At 42.7% G+C, this 27,722-nt stretch overlaps 1 protein-coding gene across 1 annotated transcript in view; it reads left to right on the top strand.

Moving 5' to 3' along the window:
- The window catches only part of LOC133024427 (1-phosphatidylinositol 4,5-bisphosphate phosphodiesterase beta-1), a 108,316-nt gene that overhangs the window by 9,734 nt on the left and 70,860 nt on the right, over positions 1-27,722 (top strand). Inside the window, exon 3 of the mRNA XM_061091531.1 lies at positions 25,271-25,339. Within this exon, the coding sequence (XP_060947514.1) occupies positions 25,271-25,339 (69 nt within the window). The remainder of the gene's footprint in view (positions 1-25,270; positions 25,340-27,722) is intronic.

The following is a 27,722-nucleotide window of genomic DNA, read 5'->3' as shown; positions in this document are numbered from 1 at the left end:
TGTTGGCATGTGTGTGAGACAAAAAAAAGAGGTGAAAAACAACGTCAAGCAAGCATAAACACTTTTTAATGCAACTGAATACCATTATTTTTATAACAGGTATTAGACATAGATGGGAAAGGTGATATAAGGGCTATGTTGTTTATCCAAAGATTTTTCTTTTCCATCTTGTGATGCGTTCTTCTGTCAGAGTCTGATCCAGCTGTGGATTTCAGCCATGTTTAAAGGTCAGAAAGACAAAGTTTAGTTTTGATGGAAGCAGAAATGTGATGTCAGATCTGTTTAGGTCTCCTGCTCATTGCTGTTACTTTCTGGCTCGCCTGTAAGATGATGACTCAAGTCTTTAAGAGTCCTGTACTTTCATCCTGATTTTTTTGTTGACGTTGCAGTAGGCTGTGCTGACAATACGGCCTCTGCTTCAGAAAGGTGGTATTCTGTTGAGGACCTGTCAGAACTCTGACAAGATACTTCTATTGATTCCTGATTGCCTCTCAGAGTAATCGAGATTACTTAACCTGGCAGCAGCTTGGGAGATGAACGACGACATTCTTGATCAAGAGATAAGCTTCATTGGATTTTTCACTTCCTTACAAATGGTGGACGCTTGCCAAAAGAGCAGCTTAAACAATGCTACACTTGTTGGAGATAAGAAGTTGTTGAAGTTGATACAGTCTGAAACAGTGACTAGGGATTTCACAGTCCCTCATTCCCCCCTGTGGATAGAAACAGGTGCAAACAGTGTGGATTTGACTGTGAGCTCCACCTCCATGTCTGCCCACTGCTGTATTTTTAAACAGGGCACTGCTATGTAAACTCCCACAATCATAACTCTCCCGTGTTTGCATTTGTTTGGTTCAGAGTCCATTTGGCTGGCTTTTCATGTTTCTGCATTCTCTCTCCTTCACATTAAAATACCCCCCCCCCCCCCAACACACACACACACAAACACACACACACACACACACACACACACACACACACACACACACACACAATGTACAAACACAGATGGAGGAGCAACATATTTGACAAAAACAACAATAATGACACTGAGAGCAAAGATGCTGTTGATAATAATGTAGATGAACATTACACCATCAATAACAATGAAATGGTTAGAGTGTGTTTCAATGCGTGTGTTACGACGTGTGAGCTTTTTTCTGACATATTCTCCTCCGACATTAGGAATACATTTTCAACAGCATCATATATTGTAGAAAAAGTCAGCACAGGTCGAATCATTGTGAGTGAAGCATAATTTAAATTCAAAAGAAGGCACATTTCCCACAGCTATTGCATAACAACCCTTTTAGGTGGAGAAAGAATCCTGGTGGGGTGCTTTCCCTTATTCAAGGAAAGTACACTGCATTTATGAACCAGGAACTTGAATACATTTCTAGGTTCCTTATTCATAGTTTTCAAATAACGCTCCTTTGTCCAGTTTTGGAACAGTTCAGGATCAGAGGATCTGAAATGGGCATTTAAATAGCTTTCATAACATTCTGTCAGTGACAGATTGGTTGATTTGCAAATCTTCTAATTTAAAATATTCACTCCTGTTTGCCATGAACTGGTGAAATGAGGCAGCAGTAACCAGCCTGACTGGTTTACATGACGTGATCAGTAATCGCTATGTGTGCCCACAACTGTTGTTGACAACTTCACGTATCTCAGTTACAGTGCATTGCTTACCAGAGATTAGCCTGAGGTATTTAGAAGAGCCTCGCATATATATATCTGTCGGCCGATATGATCCTTTTTATATCTATAGGTATCTGTGTCTGCAGATATTCACTGATACGAAAATTTATATTTTACAGGATTAACAATGCAACAAAAAAATTGCATTTATGTTTATATTTTAGTTAAAAAAGTAACAAAATGTATATTTTTTTAATTCAAGGTACATATATTTGGTTGTTTTTGTGTTTTCTTTTTATTTATAGTAATTTACGGTAGAATATATAGTTTAAAAATTAAATATCAGGATATTTTGATCCATTATGATGAAATGATCATCAGCATTTACATACAAGTATGGAATTTGTAATGTTTCAAGTAACAAACATGCTTCAACATTTGTACCAGCACCCAACTCATCACACCCAGACACCCACACACAGACACACGTATCAGCACCTACACACACACTCACATTCCTATAATGACCAACCAGGAACAGGTGCTTCTGTCATACTTTAAAAATAACTTCTCCTCCTGTTGGTGGAGTCCGCTTTCAATGGGAAGAGCCATGAAATACTGAGAGGTGGACTGACTCTGGTCAAATTCACAGCCTTTTGGTTTAGTTGCGTTGGTTGCCATGAGACAGCACACACCTTGGAAATGTCACATTGTCTCTCAGGCTCCGCTTTTATTCCGTAGATTGTTGCTACTTTCAAACTGATATCATTGTGTCCTCGTGTGTGTGTGTGTGTGTGTGTGTGTGTGTGTGTGTGTGTGTGTGTGTGTGTGTGTGTGTGTGTGTGTGTGTGTGTGTGTGTGTGTGTGTGTGTGTGTGTGTGTGTGTGTGTGTGTGTTCATTTGTTTGCCCATTTGTGCGTGTTCCTCCCGAGGCTGTGGTTATAACAAAAGGTTAAATGCGTTCCCTTGGGGGATTTACTTTTGAGCTGTGAGCAGTAAGCATATGGCCTTGAATGATGTTCAGAGGTGAAAGACAGCTCACCCCAGGCCCAAACCAGACTCAGCTGCTGTGAGTGGGACATTTCTGAATGAGCCTGGACCTAATGCAGAACATGACTAAGGCTGTTTTGGTGTTAAACGTAAACCTAACACACAATTGATTCACGTGCACAAGCAAAAACACACACCCTTCCTATGCTCTGTCGTGGTGGAGTTCACACATCTGTTTTCTCCAACACAGCAATTTTCTGTGATTACCGGCTGAACGCACCTCCACCTCCGTCAGCACTATATAGGAGGGAGAGACAAAGCATAAATCTGCAGCCAATCTACTAAAAGTGAATTGTGACCTTTGCCAAGTCATAGCTTGATGGGCCTTATTTCATCTGTGCTGTGAGTGAGAAAAAAAAAATGGAGGGAGACAGATGGAGAAACAGAGAATTATACAATGATGATCACTGCAAAGAAAATTTACAATTTCGATCTGGGGTATGGTTTTACTTGAATTAATCACTTTCAATGTGCATTAGCATTCTGCTGACATAATAGCGATCGTCATTGCATTTTCATTGGCTTTAAGGAGATGGGACCTGCTGATGTAGTATGTCTGTACCATTTTTTTTATAATAACAAGCTTTCAAAGTCACCAAACATGAGGATATTGGCAATAGTTATTTTCAAAAATCCACTAAACCTTATACCACTTTGACATCTTGATGCAATTGTTCAAATTTCCCCAATGTTCCCTGTCACTGTCCCAGTTTTAGTGCTGCTTATGTCAGATGAAAGCTGTGACACACCAAATTATCATGAAGATTAAACAGCCCTGTCTAAGAATAACTAATTATAATTAATGTTGATGAATGATGTTGCCTTACTACTTCTTATTTCAAGGGCTATTATGTTTTTTTGAATAATTTATAAAAAGGTCGTTCTCAAATATGGATTTGGACGTTTATTACCATGGCAAAATTCAAAGCTTCAAAGCCTTTGAGTCAGGCCTAGTCTACAAGGTCGCAAAGTATTGAACAAAGAATGTCTGGATAGGCAAAATATAGAGCACATGACATGAACAACTATGACATTAGAAATTACAGTTTTCATTTATCCTCTAAAAATAGGGAAATCTAGCTTCTCTGTGAGTGCTTTTCTTTTAAGTCTCTCTCAAATTTTGCGCCAATCTTTTTCCCCATGAGTACAACGGAAAAAAAAAATCCAGACAGTGAAATTGCTCAGTAAGGTGCTCAGACAGTACTATTATCTGCAGTGGATATCAGCCTCACAGGTGAGGTTCAGTCTTTACAGTGAACACTGAATAGCTAGCACTTAAGTAAAAGGTCAGGGGCAGCGTTATTGATATCAGTCTTAACTGTCTCTGTACAGGATCCTTATAGATGTTATTTATTGGTAGTCTGGAGCAGGAGAAATATGTTGTCAGTGAAGCATTTAAATATTATGACAGTCAAACCAGACACTCTATGTAATGTTATTTGGGAACGGAAAACGTGTGTACAACAAGGATCGCTTTTTTCAGTCTTGCAGTTTTTATTAGGTGGCATTCAAAAAAGCTTGGCTCAGAGCACCAACTCTAAAACAAGAAAATGTAAACTGTTGACCTGCTGTTTAGCCGAGCAGAACTTAAATGTAACACCGGCCTATATCTATATGTGAGGACTTGATGTTGTAAAGTAAATAGCTCTTTGTTCGAGTGTCAGAGGCAGAAAAAGAGAGGTGTTAAAAGAAGAAAAGCGTTGCCAATCTCTTTTTGGATTAGTATTTCCTGGGTGACCTCAGAAGGCTTTGTTTGCGCTTGAGTCAGTCCTGGATTTCTCTCTGAATTCTGATTAGAACTTCTTTTCCAGTGCTCTGTGCTGGTCTGTGCGTAAACAAAAACACGCTCAAACCTTCACGGAAAACACAGAATGTAACACATTGGAGGAGGTGAAGGAGGAGGGATTTGGTTCTGTTTATTTCCTCCCCTGAACAACTAGAGTCCACTCACAAGCGTTGGAGCTGCGGATCCGGAAAGAGGGTTTTTGTGTCCATTTAGAGCCTCTTGGCTGCTTACAGGCTCTGTTGCTGCCAACGTTGTTCGGCATGAATCTAAATGTAAGCCTGCCAAGGTAATTGAAGTGACTGGCTCTGACTGGCCAGCTCAGAAGTGAAGCTTACGCCTTCTGAATTCAAGTGATAAGCTCAACCAATCAAACGGCTTGTAAATAATGTTGATGGTGCAGCGGCAACTAAAGGGTAACAGTTAATACAAGCCCACAGTCTGTAACTATGGGGATGGACAGGCGTAAGATAAAAAAGCAGGAAGACCATGAAATAAAAACATTCAAAATATTCAAACCCCTTTCTTTTTTCATATGTTGTTCAATGTTTTCATCAATAAACACTCTAACTCCATATTGACAAAGTAAGAACTCTGATTTTCTTGGCTATGACACAACAACCTTTTCACACCTGGATTTGGGGATTTTTCTTTCATTCCTCTCTGTAGCTCTGGAGCTCTGTCAGGATGGATGGGGCTCATCAGTGAGAAGTTCAAGCCATTGCTTTTGCTGGGATGTGTTTTCCTGAAGCTACTCCTGCATTTTCCTGGCTGTTAGCCATAATGTGGCCATTGTCCTGCCTAAAGGTGAAACTTCAGCCCAGTAGAGGTCCTGAGTTCACTGGACCATTCAGTAAGGACATCTCTGTACTGCTCTCGATTAAGCTTTGCCTCGACCCTGATAACTCTCTCCTGTCACTACCTCTGATTCTGCATCAACAAGCAACATCATGCTTCACCATAGGGAAATGGTCAAGGGATGAGTAGTGCCCGGTTTCCTTCCAGACAAGATGCCTAGAATTTAGGCTAAACAATCCAGTCTTAGTTTCATTAGACCAGGGAATCTTGTTTCTCATGGTCTGAGAGTTATTTGGGTGATTTGAATGTGTCTTTCACTGAGATGGGAAGTGTGCTGTAGTTATGGTCCATTTGGAAGTTTCACTCATCTCCTCACCTGACTTCTGGGGCTCAGTCAGAGTGACCAGCAGGTTCTTGGGCACCTCTCGTACCAAGACCTTTCTACTTTTGCTTGGCAGGGTCCTGGTTGTTCCAAAGTTCTTTCATTGAAGAATTATGGAGGCCACTGTGGCTCTTGGGAATCTGCAATGCACCAAAATATTTTTGTAGTTTTCCCCTCATCTGTGCTTTGACATAACCATGTCTTTGAGCTGTGTAGCCAATTCATTTGATCTCATGGTTTAGGTTTTGGTGTGATGCATATTAAAAAGAATGAAATAGAAAAAATGATCAAGAGGAGTTGGAGGTACCAGAGCTTAAGTTGTAATGTTAAAATAGAGGTTCTGAATACTTACTGTCAATGTGATTTTTTTTTGTTTTCTTCCTGTATAAAGTAAAAAATGATTTTACTATGTGAAAAAAAAGGGGTCTCAAATCTTAGCAACTAGATAACTTTGTGAGACCGTGAAAGAGCACTGATTTAAATCCATATTGTTTTGCACAGAGAGACATTTCTCTTATTAAGTTCACCCATATACTTACTCCTTCAGTGTAGCAATCATCGCCTAAACAAACTGTTGACTTTGCACAAACGGATGTTTAAAGGACACACCAGTGCAATTATAGTGTCCTCCTGTCACCGTTATTAGTTCTCATAGTAAACGTGTCATGTGCTTACCAGTCAGAAGCTACTGCCGTCTCCTCCACTGTATATTTGTCTTATACTCCACCAGAACTCATTATGGGTTCAAACTTGTCATCGTTTGGTATAAATCACATGTTTCATGTTGCTGACGTGTTGTTGGGAGACGTTTGCCTTGAGGGCTTTCTGCCAGAAAGCCTCACTGGCAGAAAGACTTGCTGACTTCAGCTTTCATTCACAGTTTGGTTGTGAGAGTGATCTACGTGGGCGTGTACATGCACCTCTCTTACCACCATAGATTGGATCATTCTTTCAGAAACCCAGTTAGAATACTCCATAAAGTACTCCTGTGAATTTACATTGTGAACCATCATTAGAACAGTTTTTTTTAATAAATTGACACAGATTTTATTATAGAATGTACAACAAAACATTTTTCATGAAAACTCTGTAACACAGTGTGAGTTACTGCCAACAGAAAGCTCGTCTTGTTCAAATCAAAGATGCTCGGTCTGACTGCAGAGCGAAGAGGATAATTAAGCTTCTAGTTTCTTATGGGTCCAGGTATTTATTACATTCATTCTGCCCTAATTACTGCTCCACTGGTTCATTGTGTTGATTCATCTGACTCCATTCACACTTTGACATTGAGTGCTCAGTATGGCAGAGGTGCAAAAGAGAGGCTTACCTTGGACGTGGATGACTTAAATAATTACCCTTGCTTTTCTCTTTAGGTGCTCGTCTCACTTGACCATTGTTCAAAAAACTTATTTCAAGCGTGAAACATTGATAGATGAAGAAAGGGCTTAATGAAATTTTGATATGGAGCACGGAGATATGTGGTTAACAGTGATGGCGGTAAATTGACTTTATCTCCACTCAGTAGGCTGCAGTGAGCTGAGATGTCGGCTTCAGTCTCACTCTCCATTCTGTCTCTGTCGCCGTCTCTCCTTCTGTCTGTCTGTCATTACTGTCTCTGGACATGCTGATTACTTCTTCATTACAACCTGCCTGCACTCGTATATTGGTTTTCGTGCAATAATAAGGGTAGCTGCCCCCATTTCACGCCAGTAATTATTTTCTTGATGAAATGACAGTTGCTGCACTCCAGTTTTAACAAGTGTTGTTAAAAGCAGATAAATAGCTCATCTTGGCCGGTGCCAACTAGATTTTGTTTACTGCTACTATACCCTGCTGCGTGCAAGGAATACAACTCATATAATCATATTTTCTTCACACTAAAGCGACTTCCAGGTGTGTCACAGAACTCCAGACAGTTTTCTGAAATTGTCTGGAGGGGCTATAGTATGTGAGAAGGCAAATGCCAGAGTCCGTTTTTCTAGACATTCAGTAACTTTCACTGCCAAGCCCCTAGTAAAATGTCACAGTGAGCCCATGTGAGAGTACAGCGGGAAAGCATATGGAAAATTCTCAGCAAGTGAGTGGACGGATTGATGTTTCTGACACGTGACGGATTGTAAAACTTATGTATATCAGGATGAAATAGAGGAGCCATACACATAGAAGACGCCGGCAAAGGTGTCAACTTGGAAGGACAACATCATTTGCAAGCTTTTGGTGATAAGGTCAGACTCTGTTGTTGAACAAAACACACAAATGTATGCATCATATCCTGCCTCTTGCATGCTCTGCCTATACGCCACCCCCACACCTGACAGCTTTGGACATTTTCCTGTTGTTATGAATATTAACATGTAAAAAACAAACTCTGGAAAATGTGCGAATCCTTTTTTTTGGTACACTTTTCATTGCTGAAAACAGCTGAAGTGACTAAATCTCCCATAGGCGACTGCAAGTCATTTTATCGCAACGCTGTAAAGAACCTCAACTAAAGGTGAACCTTGAACATTTGAACCTTTATCCTGATATGCCAGGAGTAAAGGCTCTTATATACTACTACGTGTCCGTTTCTCGGAGAGTTCTCAGCAGGGGGCAAAGACTCTTTTTGATTTTTACTTCTCCGTCAGTCTACGTCCGGAAAAAATTCACCGCCAAACCCATAGGTGGCGCAACGGAAGACGAGCTCAGAGAAGCCTACCCCATTTGGGAAGAAGAAGTCCACGTGTCTCTGTTGACATGTTAGCTTGCGTCCCACACACTGAACCATGGCAACTAACAGAACTAAATAAAGTGACACCCAGCGGGTCAAAATGCTGATGTAATCGTTTCTTAGCGCAGCGGTTCCCCGGTCTTGTTTCCGAACTGTGTTGCTGATTCCACAGCTTGAATCTGCTTGAGGCTACATGTAGCTAGAAGCTACACGGACCTAGCTCCCCCCAGCTTCCACACACAGTCAGCAGGGACTCCCGACACTAACTACTACTATCCAGTGTTTGCTTCTAACCTGACGGTATTATAGAAACAGTGTCATGATAGAAGTGGAATTAAAGTCGTGACGGCGGGTTCTTGCACTGTTACCACCGCAATTAGCATGGTGGCTAGCCTAGCCCGCTAGCCTAGCCTGCTAGCGCCGTTTTGAAAGCTCGTTATAACCGTCTGTGACCGTGCACACATGCCCTCAGTGCTCTAACGAGCCACCGTCAGCCGGACAACTCCGCTGGCTTAACACACACGTCACATTAATCGTAGAATCATAGTTGTGTTTGGGTTTGATGCTACATGGAAGTAAACAGGAAGTTTGAGGTCCGGAAATACGGAAATGACGTCATACGGAAATGATGTCGTTCGCGGACCAATCACAGCCAAGAGCGGTCGGTCGGGTCTCCAACATGAAGACGGATAGTTAGAAAAATCAGACGTGTACGAAAAGCTGTACGAAGCATTCGGAGAGGGCGTTTCACGACGGATAGGGCGGTCTTATCTGTCCGTAATAGAAGAAACGGAGAGGCATAAATTGGCCTTAAGGATCTGTAGCTTATACGCCCCGGGCAGCAGCAGCAGCAGGTGGGATTTGCTGTTCTGACACAGTCATGATTTGAATAGATTTAAATGTGCAGCGGCGTCCTGTCGACTGTTGTAGCTGTCAATTGTATATTTGCATGACTGGGAAACAGAGCTTGGTTGAGCTATTTATCACAACAACAGTCAAATCACTCAGTTTGCGTCTGTGCTTGTTTTTGCACACGTCTGTCGGTGCCTGCATTACACATTCAAACGAATACAAATATACACCTAGATAATGTATGAGATTGTCACATGAACATAATTTGTTGGTCAATATTATCTCTTGTCCCTGATTAACACCCATGTGAATGATTTTGCTGCCCTCACTTGGGAATATGGTCACCAGTCAATAAAACGGGTAGATTAGCTGTGGTTGGTATTTGTTGCAATTGCATTACCTGACATTTGCACTGTGGGTCAGCACTCATAGGTTACAGTCTTTCACGGCAGCAGCTCTGATAGCAGTTTCTCTGATTGAGGGCTTCGGTCACGGCTCAGAAAGAATGAATTCAATCTCTCCTTTGATATTATTCCTAATCAATTATAGCAGAGGCTTTCTAGCTCAGACATGTAAGCACTGATGCTTGTATGACATTTGAAATTTGCGAGGAGTTGCGATGAGTCACCTGGCTCACACAGAGGCCGACTCCCTCACTTCTTCTTCTCCCATCCCATCCCTTCCACTTCAAACGCTATAACCCAGCCCAGTTGCCATGACAATCCAATCCATGCGGCTTGTTTTTTTGATGCTGCAAAGTACTTAAAACCCCCCTGCTGATGGGATGTGACTGCCATTGCTGTGCCAGGCCAGGTGGCAGAAAGAGGCGACATTCAGCCAACAGACTTTGAAGTCCCAGTGTAGACATGCTCTATGTCAGAGAGCATCTTGTTGCTCATCACTTTGTTATTGTGCAAATGCTGCAAAAAATAACAAATCCTCAGACTGATTTGTTTCTTCTCCAAAAAATATACTGCAGCTTTTTGGTTTTTAAATTAAAGGACCAGAAGGAAACCAGAACAAAGGCAATAAGGAGATTTTTAATCACAAATTGGATGCAGGAGACAAACATGTTTAAATTTCTCAATCACGTCTAAGAGTAATGTATTGTACACAATCTCTGGAGGTTTTCCTGCCAGCCCCCTAGTAGAATGTCAGTAGAGTGAGTCCATGTGAGAAAACAGCAGGAGATTCTCTGGAGAGTCTGATGGCACAACGGATGTAAAACTCCCAAAAAAGAATACAAATATCACAGGATGAAATGGAATTTACTCGTATAAGTTGCAGATTAAGATGTCAACGTGGAAAGAAGAAAATATTTGACAACTTCAGGTGATACGGTTGTTGGCGTCGAACAAAAACACTGTGCTTATCGCAGTGGAATATATACGTCATGTCCAGCGTCCTGCATGCTCTACTCTGAATGCTCCGGACATTTTCCTGTTGCTGTGAACGGCTCTGACCCAGACAATTGCCTGCTGCATTCCTCATATGTGAAAGGTAAACTCCATATCTAATCAGCTGGACATTTTCATGAGCTCATATCTGAATAAGACTTACATAATCCCCAGTGCACTTGTCTGACAGCACTGGTCTTGCCTGTGTTGTAGTAAAACCAGGATCAAACTCCACAGATAACCAAGCTGAGATATGAATCCAGGTATAAAATGTCAAAGTGCGAAACACTGCGTTTCCCTGCAACTTGTCCTGTTTCAAAAATTAATAATTACTTACTCCATATTTATTTACACTCTGTGGTGTAGCTATGTAGAATACAGTAGAGATAATTCCACTCTGTTAATACTGAGAAAGAAAAGCTCACAAAAAACTTGAATGTCTCAGCGTTAGATTAAAGATCAACATGATGAGCTTCTTCAAGCTCATCGTTTTTTCACTCCGTCCATAAGTGTGTGCCATGCTTATTATAACACTGAGCATGTGTGCACTACATTAATTTTTTTGCCCTGTTATTATATAAAGAGCTGCCATTTGTCTCTCTGCGCTCTTCCTCTCTATTCATCTCAACTAATGCTTCGGGTTTTTCCATCCTCATCGAGAGACCTCAATAAATTTTATTCAATTCGTTTTGCTGGAGGAATCAGGGCTTACACTCGAGTCCCATTTGCTGATCTGGCAATTACAGGCTTTTTGCTTTCCCGAACATTTCCCATTATATCTTGCTGCTGAACGAAAATGACCGACGTTAAAGACTTAAAAAACAGACAGATGTAGATAGTAAGTAGATAATCACAGTGAACAAAGCGGATGTTTTTTCCCCCTTTGTTAATCATTTGCAGCTACATGAGTGTAACAGAGGTCTGTATATTGTGTTCACTCCCACAAAACCCTGAGTTAGACTTGTCTCAGGTTCCGACAGCTCTCTCAGACAGATTTCACTTTGTATCATTGATTGCTTTGATGCAGACTAATCTAAATAATTACATTAGATTTGCTTCTGATATTTAAGAGGCCTGTAATTCCCACCAGCGAGGGGTTTGGGGTTTTCATGCCGCCCTGCTGCTTCTCATTTTAAGCCGCATTCCTTTGTACTCTCGGCGCAATTATCTTGCTCCTGTCTTTCCATTTCCAAATGTTCGTGTCACGGAGCGTTTTAACAACGCTCTGAGGGGAGTGATTTTGGCCTTTATTGTAGATTGTTAACATCTCTACACAGAAACACGAGCAAAGCGAATAAAAGTTGGAATAAATCAAAGAAATCTTGTCAAAACCGAATATAAAAGGGCAGGAAAGAACATGTTCCTCAACAGAAGACATTACATTTCAAACAGAAGAGCCTCTGACAGACTTGTTTAGCCTCAGTAAAGTCTTTACTCAGGTTTTTTGATCCACTTCCACAGTGTTGTTACCTGCACAATGGAGGTTATGTTTTCACCTGTCTCTTAGTTAGTTAGCAAGAATAAACAAAAACAACTGAATGGATTACATGGATTTCTATGTAATTTGGAATTCGATTAGGATAAGTATAACATTTTGATGGGGATCCAGGAGTTTATTCTCACATTCTTTGACATTGTGATAGGAAGTTTTTCTACATTTCGTACATTTTCCCAAAGAGTAATTTATGTTTCATTATTTAAAAAAATCATGCACATTTAGGGAGCTGATACCTACGAGTGTGTGTTGCAGCTTGATTGAATCCTAGGGGACTGTTGGGCCTTGGCAGAGGCAGACATGACCTCAATGTTTCTTCATTGGGAAATATATAGAGTTGAAGTGAATTTAGAAAGTTTTCTGCCAAGCCGTCACTCTGTTGTCCATCACCCAAATTTTCCTCTCCGACTCCCCTCTTCCTCAATGTTCCAGTTCCGCTCAAGCAACTAAGTGTGTCACAAATGTGGGTCAGTCAACTTTCCTTCCCCCTCTCTAAAGTCAATTCAATTTGGTGGAGTGATAAGAAGGTATCAAATTTAAGCAGCTCGGAGGTGCTCTGGGGCAAGAGGAGTCACAGCAGTCTGCCTCACTTAAAACACCAGCTTCTCTCCAAAGTCTTCCTCAAGAGAGAGCACAGACATCTTGGCTATTAGAAGAGAGGATGAGACGGACGGGGAGAATATTACTTTTCGTCAGTACATTAGCAGATAATGTGGAGTCGAGGTGCAAGTTAAACCTTTTAGACGGAGCCGTGCCTCCACTTCCCGGCTTCGTGGTTTGCTCTTCGCTCTCTCTACGTCTGTGGCCTGTAATTTGTGTCAAACGCTTTTAGGACCTGTTGACAAACACGCTTAATTGCCGTTGGTTTCTTTGACAGGAAAGAGAATAAAAAGGCAAATGGCTCTATAGTAACTGTGGGTTGTGAGTAGAGCCTGGCAGATGAATCGACCTGTCTGATGCAATACACTAATTGGCTGGCTGATTTATGTGGTTTTGTTTTGGATTTACCAGTTGGCGATCGTCTCCTGTGACAGACGTGATAGTCTGTGCTCTTGCAGTTATGCCTCATGAGTGGAAAGACCATATGTAACAAGAAGTGTGTGGTACAAGCAGTACGGTGAATTGTTTGGTTCTTATGTCCAGGAGGAACTAGTTACCACTCAGCCTTATACGGTCTGTACCCTAAATACTTCAGCTTGGAGGGTTCTGTCATTCACAGTTCTACAGTCTTAACAAAAAGTGTTTCCGAATAGCAGCCGTCAGTATCTCTTGGCAGTCAATTAAAAATGACAAACAAGAACATCTGTCTTTGATCCCTGTTCCTATCGTTGGAACAGTGGTTAGCGGCACTAATAAAATGCAGAAGAAAAAGATATCCAGCCCTCTAAACCATTTGGACAAACTGAGAGTATCTGTTACATTTTTTATTCAAATTGCAGCAATCATATTTCTTACATGTAACAAGATCTACAGAGGATCTTGGACATATTTTGGCTAAAAGCTGCTTAAATTAAAGATATTTTCTCTGTTTATGCTTGTGATTGAGCAAGTCATGTGTTTCTAGTTTTGCCATTTATCTGTCGTCTATGTAATCTCACCCTCCTACTGGTGTATTGAGTGTTTACTTGTACTTGTTCTTATCCTGTCGAAATTTAAGAGGAAATCTAAAGTGGTGAGGGCTAAGGGAGGATAACCAGAGAGTGTTTGAGGAAGGATCTTGCAGAAGAGGAGACACAGACACAAAGAGCTCTGCCTCCGCACAGAATGGGAAAAGTGCATTTCTCTTAACCACTTTGTCTTGACTTCAAAGGGCCCATGACTTGCTCTTAGGAGGTGTCTAAATGAGGTGATGTGAAAGATGAGAGCCAGAGCAGCCGCTGTATGTGCCGCTGGCAGTGATTCTCAAAGGACTTCAGTGGAGAGCTCCAGCACAAGCCCACACAGGCACACTGATCACTTTCAGCCCAGAACACTGAGATGGGATGTGGTCAGATGTGCCTTTTATCCATTGCTTGAGCACCAGGAATTAAATTCTTGTGATATTGTAAAGGATTCTGTCAGGCTGTAGTCAACCAGAGAACATTTTCAACTGAAATCAATATTTTTTTTACAAGAAAAAGAAAATCAGCATTATAACACAAGTGGTTGGTTTATTCCTTTGTCAGTAGAACTACAGAAAAACCACTGAAGGGAAGTCCATGAATCTTTTTGGAAGGTTTGAACATGGGCCAAGCAAGAACTCAGTACATTTTCAGGAGGATCTGGACAAAGTGGCTGATCCAGAATTTTTGTAACATTTTTTTTACAATTTCCCAGGGAATAAGTCATAGATCTTGATGAAAAAAATCAGATAAATACATGGACTGATTTCTGTGAGGGTGTGAAATTTGGTGCAACTTGATTGCATTTAAAGAGACTGTTGGGCCTTGGTGTAGGTACTCACCCTACTGAATGCTATTGTAGTTTGTGTGTGATTATGCATTCCTGCATGCGTGCGAGTTTGATCTCAGATGTTCCACTGCAGCAGATAAGAGCTATTCCCAGTTTGCCTGAAGGAAGGCACACGCATAGAGGAGCAGAGTTAAATGAACTGGAGGTGGAAGGACGGAAGAGGACGGTGGAAGGGATGGGGGGTGGTGTGTTTGCGTGCCTGCATGTCGGCAGGGGATCCGACCAGACAAGATGTGAACCGTCATCCATCAACCACAGAGCTGCTGTTGAGATGCAGGCAGATGGGAAGCAAAGGATGGACGAGAGGAGGATGAGGGAAAATAGAGGAGGCAGAGGTGAGACGAGCAGGAAAGAGGGGTGGCTGTCCGAGGCAGCGCAGGCAGAGATGGATCAGAGCGGACGGAGTGAGGGAGGGACGGAGGGAGGAGGGGGAGGGTAAAAATCCAGCCAGAGGCATAACAAAGACAGAGAGAGAGAGAGAACGGAGGATGATAGGCAGATGAGGGAAGCAGCTTTGCTTTCTCTGTCATCCCACTAAGTTCTGTTATCTATCAGAGAGGAGTGCACTCCCTCCAGTATCCCTCACTGCACTCCATCAGTCACTGCGTGTGAATGTGTGTCTGTGTCTGTGTGTCTGTGTGTGTGTCTGTGTGTGTGTGTGTGTGTCTGCGATTTAAATTGGTCCAGCACGCTCCAAGGAAAATGGTGACCAGTGTGAGCTGACGAACCAGTCACATCATCGCTCTCAGTCCCCGAGTGTTTAGACTGACTGAGCACAGCAGACACTGCAGATAGATGATAGTGACGACAGTTTGGAGTTTGTGTGTTTATGTACACAGACGTGTGTGTTTATGCCCATAGAGTTATGATTATAAGCGTTTGTGTGTGTGTGAGTGTGAATGTGTGCTCTACCGTACTCGATGAGGAGATATTAATTGGTTTTTGATCATCGCGATCCGGACCAGACGATTCTGCATCGATGCAGAGACGGAACGTAATCGGTTCATGTTTCTCGCAACCGTAATTTGTTTGCAACGTCCTGGCGCTGCATAATTATAACCACTGCTGCTTCGGAATCAGGACAGACGCACATTCAAGTTCCAGTCGTCCTCCCTCCACTCTCCCGCTGACATGTGCTCACTTTAAATTTTTAAAATAAACACACACATAAATCCAAAGTTATAAGAACAAGAACAGACTGACGTTTACTTTGTGTTTGTTGATTCCCTTCAGAGTTCATGAGGCACGTACTTCCCACAGATTATCACACATCACAGAGTTTTTTTTTAACTTCCATTTTGCAGACGAAGTGGCACCCCCTTTATCCAGGAACGTAAATGTTAATTCAGCAGAATTTTTTTTATAAAGATCAGTTCTAAGTGTGGGGGATTAGAAACCATCAGAGCAGCAGAATCTGTTTTTGACCAGTGGAGTAATGCAGTAATCGATGCTGCCAAGGCAGGGCCCACCTGATGCAGCACCCAAGTCTAAACTGAATGAATTTCGACTCAATGTGGAGTAACAGTAACCTCTATAGTCACTATACCGTACTATAGAACAAAGAACCCTGCAGCCTTTATCTCTGTGTTGGCTGTTTTGCGAAGCGTGTCCTCTGCTGATAGCCACTATCAGCCGCAACCATGCTTCTCCAGTCCTCGCACTCCGTGTTTTTCTCTACATGTCCCTTCTTTCGTCCCTTCACCTCTTCCCTGCTGCCTTTTCTCCTTGTTTCCCCTTCATTCCTAGTGACCTCTACTCCCTGTGTCCTCTTCCCCATCTGTTCCATTATGAAAACAGATTACCAACGTCAGGTGATGCCACATATTTGTTACTCAACTCGTGTTTTTTTCATGCATGCATTTCTACAGGCCTGTTCCAACACAAATAAAGCATATAGGAATCAGTGTAGCTGTAAATCTAACAATATACATTTGTAGACAATCCCTGAATCATTCAAATTAAATCTTACATTCTGAATAATAATCTCTCCACAACTTGCTTCGATGTTATCCTCACTACATTCTCTGCTGTGTTCTCCCTACCTCTATTTTAAAAAGCCTGCACACCCAAATTGTTGCTGGCTGAGCGGCCTGTGTAGTAATTGCTGTCAAAGGGGACAGACTCTGCTCGCTAACAAGCAGTGAGGTTTTACAGTAATGGGACTTGATGTGAAGGTTGCAACACGGGAAGGTTTGTCCCAGTGAACAAGTGACTAAAGGACCAATGAAGTGTTTGTTTACAATGCAGAGTGACAGGATGCACACAAATGATGAGGGAGGGAATAAGACCAAAGCCAGTGCAAAGGAAACCAGAAGAGTTCTTGGAAAGTACGTACTACCTTGCCAGGTTAAAGAAAGTAAACAAAGTCCTGGATCCATTTATTTACCAACACAAAAATGTAATGGGTTCTCCCTTGGGTCATGCCTCTAAGACCGTAAATAAAAATGGACGACATTACTTCTCCCCAAAAGTGCAGCCAAATCATTTGGATCACTTCCTGGTGTCTGGCTGCAGTTTAGGCCCCAAATGCACAAAATGAGACTGTCCAAGGTATTTTGGCTTCATGTCTGTCAGTAGGAGGAAGTGGACGTGTATCTTCTTATCAGTGTTGGGGAGTAACGGAATACATGTAACGGCGTTACGTATTTAGAATACAAATTATGAGTAACTGTATTCCGTTACAGTTACAAATTAAATAGATGGTATTCAGAATACAGTTACATTGTTGAAATCAGTGGATTACATGACGGTACTTCTCTGTTTCACGAGTTTATTCACTCTCTCGTAAATCCACCGGAGGCAAAGCCCCCAGGAAGCAGCTGGAGACCGGGGCTGCCGTAAGAGCGCCCGGCCCCCGGCGGCGTGAAGAAGCCTCACCGCGACCGGCTCGGGACCGTTTCAGGCCCGGGACCGAGGCTCTGAGAGAGTTCCGTCGCTACCAGAAATCTACGGAGCTGCTGATCCGCAAGCTGCCCTTCCAGCGCCTGGTGAGAGAAGACCGACCTGCGCTCCCAGAGCTCCGCTGTCATGGCTCTGCAGGAGGCCAGCGAGGCACGCCGGGTTCACACCGGACGCTGAAGCGCCGGGCAGCGCTGATAATATCACCCGTTGACCAAGTAGTATAAAAGCATATGTTCACTTGTTGCTCCAACATTAACTGCAACAGCGTCCCAATTTAATGTCATCCATCTTCAAGAACTTCTCCGCTGTTTGCTCCGTTCAATGTCGGGTGTCGAGGGTAAATTACGTATTCTCCACTCAAGCCAATGGGGAGGCCCCCCCCTCTCTTTTTATCTTTATGACTGCTTGTGTGTCTGTATGGAGGGGCAGAGGGGGGCATGTAATAATGTGATTGGTAATATTGGTAAAATTAAAACTCCAGGACAACAGAAGGGGAATTTAAACTATGGGATCCATACTTTATCATTTATATCATATAAAATATGTCATCAATATCGTTTAAAATCATTTTTCCGTGTGTTTCCTGGAGCGATACGGTCGCGTCAAGCGCAAACAAAAATAGACTCGACGCCGAAACGATCGCTGCACGACGCGAGGCAGCCTTGCTGTGGCGCTGCACTTCAGCCTCCGTTGGGACCGGCACAGAGGTGGGAGTGGATGGGAGCCGGACATCCAGCTGGCCCGCCGCATCGGCGGAGAGAGAGTTTAAACTGCTGCTGCTCCACTGACTATAACAACGCCGCAATCATACACTTAAAAAAATGCAATACAAACCGGAAGTATTCCAAGTATTCAGAATACGTTACTCAGATTAGTTAATGTAATGGAATACGTTACAGATTACATTTTTGGGCATGTATTCTGTATTCTGTAACGAAATACATTTTGAAAGTATCCTTCCCAACACTGCTTCTTATGCAGTCGATCATCATGCCCCTTCCACACGGTTCATGTAAATCAGTTCAGTAATTTTTGAGTGGTCCTGCTGATAAACCAAGCAAAATGAATTAATTACTGGGTATGCAAGACTGGCTTGATCCCAATTTGTGGCAAGATGGTAGCAAATATGCACAAATCATCCGTTGCTCTCTCCCCAATAATTTACATAGAGAAGAGTTACATTTTGAAGTAGTTACAGAGGCATTTTTTTAAGCAAAATAAAGCAGAGCTTTTCAAACCTACATAGACTGGGGCCCTGCTGACACCTTAGGAGATTTAAGATGCTGACCGTGTAATGACACCATCCCTCATTTGTCAGGCTGGAGACCTTTTGTTGCACGTCCTCCCCCATCTCTGTCTTCCCTTGATTTCTATCACCTCTATACTGTCCCTCGTCTGATAAAGTGAGAATGACCAAATATCACCACAATCTAAATAAACCTGCACAGGCCAATTGAAAATTGTCTTTAAGTGTGAATGGTTGTTGGTCCCTGTATGTTGGTCCTGTGATATGCTGGTGACCGGTAAATGGTGTTCCAATGTCAGCTGGGATTGGCTCCAGCCCCCCTGGGACCCTTAAAGCCAAGGATAAGTGGTATTGATAATAAATGGATGGGTGGATGGAAGGATGGAGGCCAAAAGAACAAACAGGGAAAGAACTTCTTGTTCCAAAAGAAAGCTTTTTGCAAGATGAAGTGGAAAAAATATACTTCTAGGATGATCATGTCCCACATTTTTACTGTTTAAGTCAGACCTGGAAAGACAAGCGTGGGGGGCCGGGGGCAACTGGTGCAAGGGACATAAAAACAGAAATTGCAAAAGCACCTAAAACATCTTCCCTTATACAGTACATTAAACTCTACAACACTGTGTTGACCAAATTATCATTCAAGCTCTCTTGTGACACATCTCCGCTTGCATTCGTATCCATTAAATGTTAAATGTGTCCGTGACATTCTGAGCAGATTCAGCTGGAGTATTATGCATCGCTGCTTTAAGATGCTTGGTGGCAGTCACTTGGTGGAGGAGATGAGTTTGTCAAAGCTTGAGAAAAGCTGGGGACATTTCAGCAGAATTTGCCATTAAACAGACACACTTGGGAAAAAATCTGTTTAGCTCCAACATGATGGCAGGTTTGAGAAATGGCTGAGGTAGAGGACTGTACCCTTGCGAGAATTCAAATTTTGTATAGCAGTAAAGATTTGGGTAACAGGTACATAGCAGGTATGCATTCTGACAGCAGAGTACGGTGGTACAATTTATCAGTGTAAATTCACAAAAACCTGGAGATGCTGTGTGAATTTGCAGTCAACAACCATCTATTCTGCCAAAATGCTGAAGCAGAAGAAGTTTGATTTATCAGAGTGCCAGAGTCGTTCCACTCACCTTCACCCGTGCACTTTCCGAAAACAAATTTGCAACCGGTAAATTGATGAATGTATCATGTCATTTCAAGAGACAGTCGCTTGGCACAGCAAATCCACAGCAACACTTTTTGACCTTGATCTTGTATTTCCCAGTCCCCTTCAAAGTTTCTTAACAAAAATTAAAATGGCCTGGAGGGGATGCGAAAAATTGAGATGGTGAATACATTTTAGAAGTTCCTAGAAGGTTACTTGGAGAATTTGCCATGCCTCCACATCCTTTTGAATTTTAACTGCTAATGATATCAGTCATTGGGATAAGCAAGCAGCCTATTAATTGAATCTACAAGATTTTCTTCAAGGTTGGCATTTCAGAACAACGCTACACAACTGTAATTTTATTAAGATCCATTTTCTTGTTCCCTTAGTTCACATGAGAGTAAGAAAATATAACTACGCTGGAGAATATCCTCTTTAAGTTAATATTATTCACATTGTGGGTAGAAATTCTCCTTTATTGGTTGCTCATGACAGCACTGAATAATTTAAAGATTTAATTCTAGTTTTTGATGTTGCAGAGGAACAGAGGAACAGGGAGAGAAGTGGATACATGGGACGAGGGGATGGATGAAAACCAGTGAATTAGTTGCTCAGTTTAAATAGACCCTCAGGCAGCCTTGTGGCAATGCCAGGGTCTCCAATTGGGATCAGGGCTTTTGTTGCACGCCACAGCTCATTTCTCTCCCACTTTTACTGACGCTCTCCGCTTCACACTGTGTAATAGTGTTTAAATCCATGGAAATAATTGAAAATATAACATGTACTGTTAGATACCAAGTCATCTGAGGCAAGTGGTAGAGAAACCAGAGCCTAAACCCTCAGTGCAAGGTCTTTAGAGGTTGCACTACATACAAATTTATCTGCACAAATGCTCATGCAAAATCTACTTTCCTGCTACACACGACCATTGTGCTCACTTTCTCTTTAGTTCAGCCTCTTTAGGTGAGGAGGTTTGCGACTTTGTCACTGAGGGGCCGCTAGAGTCGCTCCATAGGAACCAATGAGTGGAGCAGCCGAGTGGATGTGACTCTCAGGCGAGTTCAAGCACAGCTCTCCACGAACCACCCCCCCCCCCCGTAACAGTGCGTGTTTCCTGGCAGCCGGGTGTTACTGGAGGGCCACTTACAGGCGCAGGCACAGCACCTGTGCAGCTGGAGCGTTTTTTGTCCACATAAGTAATAGCTCTGTTTATGATTAGGGGGACACATCCATGCCCAGAATGGTCTGACCCTGAGGCAGTGGGCTTTCGAATGCTCCTGTGCATAGAGAACGCAGCCGTTTGATTGGTTATGTAGTGGTTTTATTTAGCCCTGCACCACATAAAACCCATTTCCCCTCCGTTTTATTTTTAACTTGTGTTGCTGCACGCATAGATAGAGTCAGTCCTGGCTTCCAAAACAGTTCTGTATTTACAACTGCTTATTTTGGTGCGGGGGGGGGGGGAGGGCGTGCAGGGTTTAGTAGGCCACTCTGACATGTTATACCAGTATAGTGTGTGTGACCTTGTGACACGAAGCGGCAGCTAGTCAGTTGTCTAGTAAGCAAACCGCCTCTGACTGGCCACGGCCTGTTTCAAGACACGGACATGCAGGTAGAAACAAATCATCTCTCCTTTTTCATTATACAAATAAACAAAATTATTCCTCTCTACATTTTTATTATTGTCAAAATGGAGCGTTCCTGAAAATTGTATCTGTCAACAAACCGTATGTTTTCCCCGCTCTGGCTCTGGTACAATAGATGAGGCAGTCCTCTCTCAAAGACATCTATTGTTTCTTGCCTTTACCTTCTGTGTTCCTCTACATTTCTCAGCCCCCCGTGGAGAACACATCCACTTTGAACGCAGAGGTTGGTAAATTAAACAAGCCTACCTGCGACTGCCAGTCTCCCCCGGCGCCACTTATTCCTTTCTTCGATTATTCCTTTCATTCAACGTTTCCTTAACCTTCGATCTCCCTTTCCTTTCACCAGCACATCCCTCTTTTGCTTGTACCTTTGTTGTAAAACCAACAGCTGAATTTATTTTACCCCATTGTACAAACAAACCACCTTTTAACAGGTTATTTTTTCCTATTGAGCTGACAAAATGGCGTATGTCAGATTTTTTTTTAAATGCACAAAGCAGAGGCACATTTTACAACAAAGGATCCTCAGATCAAGGATGAATTTCCTGAACTTTCAACTGCCCTCCTTACTTGATTCGTGGAAAATGAATGGGTTTAATTTTAAAAGCAAGGCAGCACATTGCAGATGTTGTGCGAACAGCGGCTCCACGGACAAACAGGCAAAGAAAAAAGGGCCCGGGGCAAGCGTGAGTTAAGCACGTTCATTAATTTCTGTATCTCTCCCGCCGGCTCTGCCTGCTTCCTGGACGTGCAGTAGATCTTGATAGGCTTTAGCAAAGTGGACAATCCCCACTTGCGGTTGTGATGCACACAGAAGAGGGGAAATAAAAGAGGGAAAGACAGAACAGGATGGACTGTGATCAATAATAAAAGATGACAGACATGAACAGATAAAGAACGTTACATCTCATACGAAATAAAGGAGATAAATTAATCAGGAGAAATAATGATGGGACTGCTTGACTGAGAGAAAGTCCTTTAATCAAGTAACTCTGCAGAGTTGGCGATCATAAATCCAAGTCAAGATGAATGAAATGTCATTGCCATCAACTTTTATTTACACCGGCACAATGAGTTAGCCAATGCTCCCCGGTGCATATGCTGACTCAGTCATTTGGAGGTTACAGTAATGGCTACATGTGTCTCGCCTTAGCCACACACTGTGCAAGCAGCCTGTCAACCAAGCACGCTGTTTCCTCTACCTTTAAAGAGGCTCTGTAGGTTAACACTTAACCGATGACGTTGAACGAGCTTCGAGCTGCGTTAACTGTGCGGGGCCAGAGGGCACAGAGGAAAGAGACCGCACCAGCGAGCAGCTTCCTGAAGCCCTGCTGTTCCTCCAGGCCCCCATGTGGCGTCCCATCTCTCTAAAGTTACTTCAAAAGCAGGCATTTGCAGACCCGATGTAGGCGTTGACCTTTGACTCAGAGGCTTTCTCTTTGCAAACAGCGACCTTGTGCACAACAGCCATGAAATAAATGGCTTTAATTTCTGCCATGAACACCGTGTCTCTGCATCTACTGCAGCGATCTGGCAACATTTGCATGACCCCTTTCTGCCAATATTTATTGCTAATATTTACGTTTATGACTGCAGTAAGTGCTGATCCCATTTCCTTCTTATTCAGATTTTCTTGATTTAAATATACAATTATCGTCCTCACACCTATAAATAAGTTTTCAACTTTCACAGGTAGTTGAATTCAAAGAAGACAAAAGCAAAAATAGAACAACCATGAAAACTTTATTCTGAAATAATCTCGGGTGTCCACTAAGGTCAGGGTGTATGGATTTGTGGATAAGGAGAACATTTTCTGCTGCAGTTTTCCAGCAGCCTCATGGATTGTCAGATAGCGGCATTTGGAGATTGAGTCAAGCCCCTGAGCTCCTTGTCTCTCCAGATAATGCTGAGTGGACACACAGTTCACTCTGGTTAATTTTCCACATCATGTCCTGGCTCCATCAGAGCGATGGAGAGAGAGATATTCCAGACTGATAAAGGGATGTGGTGACTGAAGGGAGACAGCACTGGCCTCCTGTGCAATTGCATTTTGTATATATTTACTGCTAACTGCATTACTGACTATTGGATGGGCAACCAGATGCAAAAAAAGGACGACAGTCGGTTGATGGATTTGGACAGCATGGATTTGTTCTGTATATTATGTAGAGGTTGTCCACATAAAATCGGAAACATACGCTAACATACATAAGCTTGATTGACCACAATGACACGTACCATACCACGGGAGTGCAATAGAAAGGGGACAAGTGAAGTGGGAGACACACCCTTATGATCTCCCCGAAAGTGGACATAGGGGTACAGGACCTCATCAAACGTTTCACATCGACAAGGCAGGCCTATACACGTCTCTAATAACTATACAATGACATACATTTGAATGTATGTTGGACTCAGTGACACATGATAATGCTGCTGTATAATTTGCATGGTTACATTGGCATGCAGGTTACAGGGAGTATTATACTGCAGATCACTGAAAGGAAGTTTGACAAAATCCCGATTGGACTTTTGATTAAAAGACAAAAATAAAAAGATTTCTGAGATTCAGAAAGAAGAGATGAAAGGGGTGAGGCTCTCTGCACATTAATGTGAGTACTTCAATCCAATTGATTTGGATTCTGTCCCACTTTGCACCACTATATTGTGTTGTCAATCGTTGGAGCTGTGAGATGGAATAAGAAGTACTGGCAATGCTTCCCACACTGCTGTATCAATAATGAATCAACAATGGAGCCAAGGTTTCCATTTGTGTAAAATGCCTTACTTAACTTTTTGGTTAAATCCTAATGAAGATATTCATGTTGCTCTCATTTCATTTGACTTCATCAAACAGCCTTGTGAGGTCTCACTGCTATTTGACAACCATGCAAACAGCTGAGCTTGGCCAAGCTGGGGCGAGGTGTTAAATCGGAGCACCCTGCAGCAGCGGAACATCGTGTACAGTTTTTTTTATTCATTGCCAAGACTGGTTCCAGTGACGTGTTGCAGATGAGGCTGTCATCTGTCACGAAGCACAATTAGCACCATGTTCTTTCAATACAGTACCTGATTTTATGAGGAAGTGTTTGAAAACTATTTTTCAGTATTTGTGCTGTGGGGAGCAAAGTGCTCATTTTGCCAGATCATGAGGCAACATGTGAATTTTATAACAATAACATTTTTGCAGGGAACATTGTCAGTAGCATTGCATCAGTCTGAACTGAATGACTCCCACGTGTTGTGTGCTATTGAGGCTAATGTTGTCCCTATACACTTGTAGTCTTTTACACATGCACAACAAACAATGCTTTCAGACACAGGTGTATGGTGGTGCTTGTTTGGATAGGGAGAGAGCCACTCCCAGGGGCAATTAGCACTTGTTAACGCGACGTGGCTTGGCAGACTCCTCCAAAAGAAAAAACGAAGGCTCCAACAGGTGGATCCATCTTGGGCGAACGTATCTCAGGATTTATTGTGCTTCCTTTTGAACATGAAAGCCTCAACTTACCTAAACAATTAACAAAAGGCCTTTAAAACTTCCTTGTCATGTCTAACTGCAGCTCTGTTGCCAAGTGACATCAGTAATGGCAGGATCAATGAAATCCCGTTAAACTGTTTCATTTCAGTTAGACCCTCGCGGCTCACAAAGACCGCCGCCTCCATGGGCAACATAGACCGCATAGACCAAAAGTGGTAGCCCCTGAATTAGGACACAGCTTTTATTGACACTAACTGATATGTGCATCTTCTTTTTTACAGGATACAGACCTACTGGATATAGCGTACATAAAAGATGCCCGAAATGGAAAGGCTACCAAATCGCCAAAGGTAAGCTCTCAATTTAATTATCTGAGTTGGTTGCCCTGCCTCTGTACTTGTGTATGAATATGAAATCGTACTTATTTAGATGTATGGATTCACGAACAACAGTCTCCCCTTGTTTGTCTCTTGAAGCTCTGCAAACCAAATGCGTAATGAAAGAGACGAGGGGGGCACTAGGGCCACTTTGGGTGATGATATGTTTTGCAGGTGTTTATTTTTGCACATAAATGAAAGGCATGAGTGGGCGGGAGCCGACCATGAATCAGACACAGTCTGCCGCCATTGAGCCAAGAACTTTGCGGTGGTGTAGAATTGAAATTGGTTCAGGTGGTTGTAATGACTGACATTTAACCAATTGATTGACATGATTTGTGTGCAGCCGTGTGTATGTGTGTGTGTGAAACTCCTCGCAGCCCATCTGCATGTTTAGTTTTTACATAGGGATGTGAAGACAAAAGTAAAGCTCCAGTGACACTCAAGACTGAATACAAACCCACACAGTAACAGTACATGGATATTTCCCAAGAAAATACACCAGTGCAGGGTTTCCAAATTGCGTTTTCACAGCTCATTAAAATGTTGGTGATCGTGAGCAATGAACAAAGAATTTGTAAACACTTTTTTGTTTCTATCTGGAACACTTACTGTCAAGGAATTTTGCACATCCTGGTACAATTACAAAAACAAATTATTTTCCCACATTTAATATCCCATGATTATTATTAAAATAATCTGCATTCGTATAATTCAGCCCCACATAATAATGTTCTATATAGCGTGCGGACCCAGTCAATCTTGTGATGTTGCTACAGCAGCAGTAAGTTTGACACGGTGCCGCAGGAGAAGCAGGTGGGGGTCGCGCACTGCTGCTCTGTCTGGGGAGTGAGTAATGATGGAATGAGCACAATAACACTGAGAGGATTCATGCATTTCTAAACAGCTTTGCAGAGTGATGCTACCCAGGGAGGAGACATGGGCACGTGACAGGTAAGATGGTCGAAGCATTGGAAATCCATTACTGGGAGATGGAGCGGTGATGCATCCTGGGCATTGTAATGGGAGCACCAGTGAGACACAGTGTCTGAGGAGTTGATGAGATGAGGAGAAGCGGGGAAGGAGGGAAGGCGTGGGGGTTGCAGACAATGTGGAGGGGAGAGGAAAGAAAGCAGAGGGAGATGAGAAGGAAAAGGCAAGGAGAGGTGTTTCTTTTGCAGGACTGCAGGAGGTGAGAAAAGGATGAGAGGAATGAAAGGAGAGAGATAAAACGTGAGGTCAAAGGAAGATGTCAGGTGGGAAGCACAGATTATAGCAGGGGTTTGTAGCTTGAAGTGGACGGCACTTTTGGAGGCTTCCTCTTCAAGCATTTCTCCTTCATATGCCTGAAGGAACTTGTCTGAGTGGTCGCTGCACTTGTTAACTTTAGCTTCATAGAAATCCAGAAAAGCTGAAACATTTTTGCAGAGTTCTTCTTCTGCCATTCTCCCATTCATACACACGGTGGCAATTTGATGTTCAGTTTCGTGCCCAACTGGGATCGAACCGCCAACTCTTCTGGTTGTTGGACAGCCTGCTCACCTGAGCTATAGCCGCCCTGTTGAAACTGTTGAAAAACAAAAGAAATTCCAAAACACAACTGTTTTGGTGTGTGCCATGTGCAGTAAGTGTACTGTAAGTGCTTTAATATACACAATAATGTGTATATCATGGTAAAGTAGCATTTTAAGCAGCCTGATTAAAAGTGGTGAAAATCAATGAAAATGATCAATATTAGGTTGGATCAGTTTACTCTGTTCAGGGTTGCATCAAAGTATATGACAGGGTAACATAAGGAGGAAGCAGATTCAAAAACAAATTATCTTTTTCTACCATAGTTCAAACTTTGACTCTGCATGTGGAACCATTTCTATTTATATTTATAAGCCCTTGACTGTTTAAAGCTTGTACTGCTCCCGCTGCTCCGACTCGAGGGCTCTCAGCAGCTTTAATTCATTCAAGCAAGTTAAGGAAAACCATCACACTGACTTGCCAAGATGAGATGACATGGTGGACCCGCAATGACAAGTTGCTTGAAAAGCCTCGGAAGTGCTTTCACTGTGGCACTCCAGGGTCCTGCGTCTCGGCCGAGTAATGTCCTCCTCCTCGGATTGAGATGGGCTCCAGATGAAAAGGCTGGTTTGACTGGCCTCTGCAGCTCGGGTTACTTCACATTGTCTTTGAGTGGTATTAAAATGTGTGTTTTGAGCGTCATTGAGAATTGGAGCACGCCGCTGTGCTCCGACTCTGGCTCAGTGCAGCGTGTGGGGGCGGTTTGTCTGACCTGTGATGAACTTACACCATCCTGCCCACAGGCTCCAGCTACCCAGTTATGATTCATGCATTTTCCCTGTTA

This window comes from Limanda limanda, chromosome 18, assembly GCF_963576545.1.
Source record: "Limanda limanda chromosome 18, fLimLim1.1, whole genome shotgun sequence".
Lineage (NCBI taxonomy): Eukaryota > Metazoa > Chordata > Actinopteri > Pleuronectiformes > Pleuronectidae > Limanda > Limanda limanda.
Note: the sequence above shows the minus strand (reverse complement) of the source record. Positions and strands in the feature narration are given on the sequence as shown.